Below are 9,068 nucleotides of genomic sequence, written 5' to 3'. Positions count from 1 at the left end.
AACTCTAGCTAAGAAAACATGCCCCTACTAAAGTTCCTTACAAAATTTTCTGGGGGGATGAGTAGAAAGTGTAATATAAAATCGAAAGAAATTGCTTTATAAGAGTGAGTCCAGCCTCAAGAGGCAGATTCCACAGCAGACAGTCTGCCCGGCAAAACCCAGACAGGCAGTGTCTTGTCCAGGTTTGAAGGTCACTGGGCAGAACTGGAGCTATCCTCTAATGTCTCCTCACCGTGCTCCTGAGTGAACCTTTCTCAGTATGACTCTCCTCACAGCTTCCTTTACCTGTTTGTTCCTGAGACTGTAGAGGACGGGATTCAAGAAGGGAGGAACCATGGTGTAAAATACAGAAAGCATCATGTCCTGGATTGTCACTGTGTCCGCCGCCGGCCGTAGGTACACACAGGCCATGGAACTGAGGAAGATGGACACCACCAGGACGTGAGGCACGCAGGTGGAGAAGGCCTTCCCCTGCTCTTGGGCGGGGAACTTGAACACAGCTGAAAATATGCGCACATACGACATGGCGATGAAGACAAAGCTGCCGCCGCAAACGAACACAGCAGAGACGAGAATGGAGAGCTGGTTGCTGGACGTGTCGGAGCAGGAGAGCCTCAGCAGGGAGGGGATGTCACAGAAGAACTGGGGGAGCGTGTTGGAGCCGCAGAAGTTCAGCACGAATGTATTGCCAGTGTGCGCACCCGCATAGACCAGGCCACTGAGCAGAGACACCACCGTCATGCGGACACAGAATCGGACATTTATGATAGTCGAATAATGGAGGGGCTGGCAGATGGCCACATAGCGGTCCCAGGCCATGATGGAGAGAAACAGGACCTCCACAAAGGCACAGTAAATGACCAAGAAGATCTGGGCTGCACAGCCAGCCACTGAAATGGCCCTGTTGCCCGTGAGGGAGTTGACACAGGCATTGGGGACAGTGACAGAAATGTAGCACATGTCCAAGATGGACAGGTTCCTGAGGAAGAAGTACATGGGCGTGTGCAGGTTCTGGTCAGCCGTGGTGACGGTGACGATGAGCAGGTTCCCTAAGAGGGTGGCCAGGAACATGAGTAAGAATAACATGGAGTAGAGGAACCTTAGTTTCCAGCCTTCAGCAAAGCCCATGAGGAGAAACTCGGTCACCATGGTGGAGTTGGCCATTTTGTGGAGATGCTGGTCAGCTGGGAAGCAGAGGAAAGGAGACAAGAAGCATTAAAAGTCGACACACCCACCTGAGATGCTTTTCTTCAAAGTCATTGTTTTATGTCGTTGTTTCTGCATTGGTCTCTCGATCTGCTTGCCCCCTTCTGAGGAGATAGTCCTCAGTGCTAAAGGGGTTCACTGTCTCCCATAACATCCAGTTTTGAGGATTACCCGATAGATGTGAGATCCCTGTGTTAGAGTAAGGTTAGAGTCCCACTGAAGTTTCATCAGGAGCTGACCAGCACATCTGGGTGGATGTGGACAGAGCAAGGACTAGCTCTGTGTGCTCCAGAATGATCTGCCCGTCACCAGGAGACATGCCTTGAGGCACAGTCCTGTCTGTAGGGGTAGAAATCAGTATTGAGAGTTCCACTCATTCCTAAAGCTTGTCACGACTGCCAGAATGGAGGTAGGCTGCTAATTTACATGTGATTTTACAACGGTGTTTATGGAAATCTTTTGATTCTTGCAAATTATGACTCAGTCAATGCTTGGAGAAAAGTCAAAGCTGTGACTGAGCTTGAAGTCACAACTCAAGCTGAAGTAAACCTTGGTAAGAAAATCCCATGCAATCACATGGGAAAGTGAGCGTGGGTCCTTCCTCGTGACCCATACTATGGGTGTTTCACGTACTCTACACAAACCTAGATTCTTACTGCTGAAATTTATACTTTGTAATAAAACGAATGGAGGCATTTCCTGATCTTTATCTTCTAATTGTTTCCCATTAGAAGTATTTGGCTTCTTATATGGTCATTTTGCCATCAAAATTTAGAACTGGTTTTGGTACTGGTTCCACAGGATAGCGATCTGAACACTTAACAAGCAGCCTTAGTTCTGAATTGTCCCCCGCCCCCACGTCCCTGACTCATTATCTCCTTGCTGTCTTTCCTTGCTCCGTGACTTAATACTATGCTTCCCTCTTCTCTAGAACAATTTTTTCTGTTTTCAATTGGCATGTGCAATCTCATAATGCAAATTCTTATGTACTATGTTAGTTTTGTAGGAAACTGGTAACACCACAATTATATTAAGTGTCTCCACCAACAGGAGTCATTTACTCAGGAAGAATCAGTCTCCAAGAGAGCAAGCCTGTGCACCTCGAATTGGAGGTTCAGTAGCGTGAGGGCAGCTGAGCAGGGTCTGCCCAGCAAGCCCCGTGCACAGTGCAGCATTGGCCTGGGTTCTGCTGGGGTCCTTGGCAGTCAGTCTCCTGCCCTGGGTCCTCTCCACCTCATGCTTTGCTTTCCTCTCCCAGGAGGTGACTGCAGGGATCTTGAAAGCCACTGCCAGACCCCTTCTCTTTGGTTGTTTTCATAATGTTCTGTTGCTTTCCATAACCTTCCCCTCCAAGTTTTACGTCCAGAAGAGTAAGAATCCTCTGCGTGTGGTGTGTTCTGGCTTCTGCGTGTGGTGTGTTCTGGCTTCTCTGTGTGGTGAGTTCTGGCTTCTATGTGTGGTGAGTTTTGGCTTCTGTGTGTGGTGTGTTCTGGCTTCTGTGTGAGGTGAGTTCTGGCTTCTGCGTGTGGTGAGTTCTGGCTTCTGTGTGTGGTGAGTTCTGGCTTCTGCGTGTGGTGAGTTCTGGCTTCTGTGTGAGGTGAGTTCTGGCTTCTGCGTGTGGTGAGTTCTGGCTTCTGTGTGTGGTGAGTTCTGGCTTCTGTGTGTGGTGAGTTCTGGCTTCTGTGTGAGGTGAGTTCTGGCTTCTGCGTGTGGTGAGTTCTGGCTTCTGTGTGAGGTGAGTTCTGGCTTCTGCGTGTGGTGAGTTCTGGCTTCTGTGTGTGGTGAGTTCTGGCTTCTGCGTGTGGTGAGTTCTGGCTTCTGTGTGAGGTGAGTTCTGGCTTCTGCGTGTGGTGAGTTCTGGCTTCTGTGTGAGGTGTGTTCTGGCTTCTGTGTGTGGTGAGTTCTGGCTTCTGCGTGTGGTGTGTTCTGGCTTCTGCGTGTGGTGTGTTCTGGCTTCTGTGTGTGGTGAGTTCTGGCTTCTGTGTGTGGTGAGTTCTGGCTTCTATGTGTGGTGTGTTCTGGCTTCTATGTGTGGTGTGTTCTGGCTTCTATGTGTGGTGTGTTCTGGCTTCTGCATGTGGTGAGTTCTGGCTTCTGTGTGTGGTGAATTCTGGCTTCTACGTGTGGTGTGTTCTGGCTTCTGTGTGTGGTGTGTTCTGGCTTCTATGTGTGGTGTGTTCTGGCTTCTGTGTGTGGTGTGTTCTGGCTTCTATGTGTGGTGTGTTCTGGCTTCTGCATGTGGTGAGTTCTGGCTTCTGTGTGTGGTGAATTCTGGCTTCTGCGTGTGGTGTGTTCTGGCTTCTATGTGTGGTGTGTTCTGGCTTCTATGTGTGGTGTGTTCTGGCTTCTGTGTGTGGTGAGTTCTGGCTTCTATGTGTGGTGTGTTCTGGCTTCTATGTGTGGTGTGTTCTGGCTTCTATGTGTGGTGTGTTCTGGCTTCTATGTGTGGTGTGTTCTGGCTTCTGTGTGTGGTGAGTTCTGGCTTCTGTGTGTGGTGAGTTCTGGCTTCTATGTGTGGTGTGTTCTGGCTTCTATGTGTGGTGTGTTCTGGCTTCTATGTGTGGTGTGTTCTGGCTTCTGCATGTGGTGAGTTCTGGCTTCTGTGTGTGGTGAATTCTGGCTTCTGCGTGTGGTGTGTTCTGGCTTCTGCGTGTGGTGAGTTCTGGCTTGGTCTGGTCGACAGGCTTCATTACCTTTTCCTTTCCTCCTCCTCTTCAGGAGCATTGCAAAAGCATTATGATCCTTTTCTAGAAAGAAGTTTATTTTCTGCTGAATCCCCGCTTGTGGAGCAACCCTTCCCAGCTAAGTCCTGTGAGTGGCAGCAGGACTACGTCCATCTGGTTTTTCCCTGCTCAAGTTTCCTGTCACACTAGCCATGCTGTCCCTCTGAGGACCATGTGTCCTGCTAAGGTTTCCTGGGAATCTCTGAGAATTGCCTGTGTATCCACCTGATCTGCCACTCAGTTGTTCTTTTCCAAAAATTCCCTCTGTGTGTTGTGACTGCTTTTGTGTTGTGATGTTGACTTCCTATCAATGTCTTTTAACTTCTCTAGAAAATTTAAACATATACTTGTGTGCATTTTCCACGTTTAAAGTAAGCAAAAGTGACTTGAAAATCAAAATTTTAAATGAATAGAGAGCATAAAGCAAGACTAATCCCCATGTTTCAGGTTCCACATTAGCTATGAATGCTCTGCTCCCCCTGACGTGCCACTGTGGATTTAGAAATCCAGCAATAAGATATCGGATAAGAATTCTCTGTGATGGCACTCTCCAGTTTTGCCTTATTCCTCTTATAAAATCATTTTCTTTGGAGCATCAGATAAGTTGGGCCACTGGTTGAATTCTAAGCAGAAAGCACTCACCCTGAGGGGCACGTGTTCTCCATCTGTAGCAAAACGGTCTCCCCTGCTGGCTTCTCCAAATCTCAGCCTGAAAAGTGGTCCCCACAGATTTTTCAGGCTGGCAGGCTTTCAGGACATCTTGAGAGGAAAGCAGGGACAGTTTCAGGTTGTGTGAGCTGGCTGGTGAGCTCTGCTTCATATAGAGATGTGGGCGGGTGCGTGCCTGCCATCCCCAGAGGCCTCTGGGAACACAGCACCTGCCTCCTGACAACAGCAGGCAGGCTCAGGAGTGCTCCAGGCAGACAGTGCTCTCCAGAGCACAGGCGAAGGACCCGTCAACATGGGTTCAACATGGTGGACATGGGGTCGAGGGTCACCTGTGCAGGTGTGTGTGGTCATGGATCAGGTACTATGGAAACTGAGAGCGCAGTCCTCCCCTGGGGTTCACCATGGCTTCTGTGTGTGCCCCAGAGACCAAGCCCCATATTCGGAGGAGCCCAGTGACTAGCCTTGCCCTGAACCTGCTAATTTGAGGTGGCCTTCCCATTCCCTCTCTGAATGGCAGCATTTCATATTTGCCACGTTCAGTGTGAGAGAAAGTGCCCAGGCTCACTTGCAGCCATGTCTTTGAGATCACTGAACATGTGCACCGTGTCCTACATGAAAAGAATTCAGAAAAACTCTCAGCTCCCTTTCTTGGGCCATTAGCAACAATGACGGGTGGAGAGCTGAGTCCCTGAGCTTCTTTTCTCAAAGGGATTAGAAAGCTGAGCTTCTGCTGCCGGTGTGGTGCCTGCTCCCACCCCAGGCTTTGCTTGCTGGCCACAGGTTCTCCCGTGTCATTTCTAGCACCAAGAATCACACCGTCTCTCTTACAACACAGTTGCATATGTGCACAACGTTATGCACACACTGATTTCTGGATGGGAATAACAGGAATGAAAACTAGGACAAGTTTAATAACAAGAAGAGAGAAGTGACTGGGGCCAACCAAGCAAGAGGTGTCTTACATCAAAGGAACTCTGGAAAACCTGAGACCTTCTTTGGCCATATGCATGTTGATGGTATTATCTGTCAAGCACATGCACACGTACCGAAGTTCAAACACTCTAAACTGGTGTGGGTACTGTTCACCCTCTGAACAAGCACAGGTGAGAAGAGGATGCTTGATTTCAACTGCAGACCACATGAAGTGTGGAGAAGAAATCATTCACTTGTGTAAGGATTTAAGTATTAGATGCTACATATTAATCAGCAAAACCTTTTTCAAACTGCATACTTCTTCTATCATTTTATCAATAAAGGATATTAAAAATTAATTATAACTCATTATCTGACAGGATGAGTTTTCATTCCAGAAGAATTCTAAAATATTTTCTCAGGCTTATGATTGAGATCTTAAATGGTTGAGTATAGAGAGAAAACACTCCACACTTCATTTGGCTTTGTTTGTACCCCTTTCCTGAGGTTTAGGGACTATGCTCATCACTGTGGTCCAGCAGCTGGAGGGCATCAGAATCCTCAGGTGCATGTGTCACTGTGCTCATCACTGTGGTCCAGTAGCTGGGGGACATCACAACCCTCAAGTGCATGTGTCACTGTGCTCATCACAGTGGCCCAGCAGCTGGAGGACATCACAACCCTTAGGTGTGTGTATAGGTGTGCACATCACTGAGGTAGCAGGTGGAGGGCATCATGACACTCAACTGCATGTGTCACTGTGCTCATCCCTGTGGTCCATTACCTGGAGGACATCAGGACTCTCAGGTGCATGTGTCTCTGTGCTCATCACTGTGGTCCATTACCTGGAGGACATCAGGACTCTCAGGCGCATGTGTCTCTGTGCTCATCACTGTGGTCCAGCGGCTGGAGGGCCTCAGGACACTCAGGTGCATGCGTCACTTTGCTCATCCCTGTAGTGCAATAGCTAGAGGGCATCAGGCCATCTGGTGCAAGTGTCACGGTGCTCATTTCTGTGGTCCAGCAATTGGAGTGTATCAGGACCCTCAATTGCATGTGTCACTGTGCTTATCACTGTGGTCCAGGAGCTAGAGGTCATCAGAACCCTCAACTGCATGTATAACTGGGCTTATCACTGTGACCCAGCAGCTGGATGGCACCAAGTTCTTCAGGGGCGTGTGTCACTGTGCTCATCACTGTGGTCCAGCAGCTGGATGACATGATGACCCTCAGGTACATGTGTCACAGTTCTCATCCCTGTGTTCCAGTAATTGGAGGGCATCCGAACCCTCAGGTGCATGTGTCACTGTGGATATCACTGTGGTCCAGCAGCTGGAGGGCATCAGTACCCTCAGGTGCATGTGTCACTGTGCTCATCACTCTGGTGCAGCAGGTGGGGGGCATCAGGACTCTCAAGTGCATTTGTAACTATGTTCATCACTGTGGTCAAAGCTGGTGTGCATTAGGACTCTCAAGTGCGTGTGTCACTGTGGTAATTGTGGTAATCCAGCAGCTAGAGGGCATCAGGACCCTCAGGTGCGTGTGTCACTGTGCTCATCACTGTGGTCCAGAAGCTGGGTGGCATCAAGACACTCAGGGGCATGTGTCACTGTACTCATTACTTAGGTCCAGCCATTGGAGGGCATCAGTACCCTCAGGTGCATGTGTCACTGTGCTCATCGCTGTGGTCCAGCAGTTGGAAGGAACCAGGACACTCAGGTGCATGTGTCACTCTGCTCCTCACTGTGGTCCAGCAGTTGGAGGGTATCAGGTCCCTCAGGTGCATGTATCACTATACTCATCACTATGACTCAGCAGATGGAGGGCATCAGGAACTTCAGGTACATGTTTCACTGCGCTCATCACAGTGGTCCAGTAGCTGGAGGGCATCGACAACCTCAGGTGCATGTGTCACTGTGCTCATCACTGTCCAGCATTTGGAGGGCATCAAGACCCTCAAATGCATGTGTCTCTCTGTTCCTCAATGGGTCAAGTAACTGGAGGGCATCAGGACCCTCTGGTGCATGTGTCACTGTGTTTATCCCTGTGGTCCAGCACCTGGAGGGCATCAGGACGTTCAGGTGCGTGTGTCACTGTGTATATCATTGTGGTCCAGCAGCTGGAGGGCATCAGTACCCTCTGGTGCATGTGTCACTGATCTCATCACCCTGGCCCAACACCTGGAGGGCATTAGGACCTTCAAGTGAATGTGCCTATGTGCTCATTTCTGTGGACCAGCAGCTGGAGGAGATCATTACCCTCAGGTACTTGTGTCACTGTGCACATCCCTGTGGTCCAGCAGCTGGAGGAGATCGTGATCCTCAGGTGCTTGTGTCACTGTGCTCATCAATGAGGTCCAGAAAGTGTAGGGCATCAGAACCCTCAGTTGCATGTGTCACTGTGCTTATCCCTGTGGTCCAGTAGCTGGAGGGCTTCGGGACCCTCAGGTGAATGTGTCACTGTGCTCAACACTGAAGTTTGCCAGCTGGAGGGCATCTGGATCCTCAAGTGCATGTGGCACTGTGATCATCACTGTGGTCCCGCAGTTGGAGTGCATCAGGTCCTCATGTGTATGTGTCACTGTTCTCATCACTCTTGTGTAGCAACTGGAGCGTATCAGGACCCTCAGGTCCATGTGTCAGTGTGCTCATCAGTGTGGTCCAGCAGCTGGAGGTCATCAGAATCCTCAGGTGCATGTGTCATTGTGCTCAACTCTGTGGTCCAGGAGCTGGACGGCACCAGGACTCTCTGGTGCTTGTGTCACTGCGCACATCAGTGTGGACCAGCAGCTAGAGGGTGTCAGGTCTCTAAGGTGCATGTTTCACTGTGCTCATTGCTGTGTTCCAGCAGCTGGAGGACATCAGGACCCTCAGGTGCATGTGTCACTGTGCTCATCCCTGTGGTCCAACAACTGGAGGACAGCAGGTCCTTCAAGTGCATGTGTCACTGTGCTCATCACTGTGGTCCAGCAACTGGAGGACAGCAGGTCCCTCAAGTGCATATGTCACTGTGCTCATCACTGTGGTCCAGCAGCTCAAGGCATCAGGACCCTCACATGCATGTGTAACTGTGCTCATCACACGGTCTTGCAGCTGGATGGCATCAGGACCCTCAGGTGCGTGTGTTACTGTGTTCTTCACTGTGGCCCAGAAGCTGGAGGACATCAAGACTCTCAGGTGCGTGTGTCACTGTGCTCTTCACTGTGGACCAGCAGCTGGAGGGCATGAGGACACTCAGGTGCATGAGTTACTGTGCTCAAATCTGTGTACCCACATCTGGAGGACATCAGGTCCCTCTGGTGCATGTGTCACAGTACTCTTCCCTGTGTTCCAGCAGCTAGAGAACATCAGGACCCTCAGGGGCATGTGTCACTGTTCTCGTCAGTTTGGTGCAGGAGCTAGAGGATATCAGGACTTTCAGGTGCATGTATCACTGTGCTCATCCCTGTGGTCCAAAAGCTGGAGTGCTTCAGGACCCTCAGGTGCATGTGTTACTGTGCTCATCCCTGTGGTTCAGCACTTGGAGGACATCATACCCTCAGGTGCATGTTTCACTGTG

General features: G+C 50.0%; 1 protein-coding gene across 1 annotated transcript; it reads right to left on the bottom strand.

Moving 5' to 3' along the window:
• Positions 1 to 228: 228 nt before the first annotated feature.
• Positions 229 to 1,164, bottom strand: LOC124973437 (olfactory receptor 14C36-like). The gene has a single exon (XM_047537371.1). It carries the CDS (start codon positions 1,162 to 1,164, stop codon positions 229 to 231), a length of 936 nt encoding a protein of 311 aa, XP_047393327.1.
• Between the last annotated feature and the right edge of the window lie 7,904 nt (positions 1,165 to 9,068).

The sequence above is a fragment of the Sciurus carolinensis genome, assembly GCF_902686445.1.
Source record: "Sciurus carolinensis chromosome 19 unlocalized genomic scaffold, mSciCar1.2 SUPER_34, whole genome shotgun sequence".
Classification (NCBI taxonomy): Eukaryota; Metazoa; Chordata; class Mammalia; order Rodentia; family Sciuridae; genus Sciurus; species Sciurus carolinensis.
The sequence above is the reverse complement of the archived record's forward strand: the minus strand, read 5'-3'. Positions and strand labels throughout refer to the sequence as shown.

What these genes read in the sequence shown, in the direction of transcription:
- LOC124973437 (XM_047537371.1), bottom strand. Translation starts at nt 1,164, where the DNA reads ATGGCCAACTCCACCATGGTGACCGAGTTTCTCCTCATGGGCTTTGCT.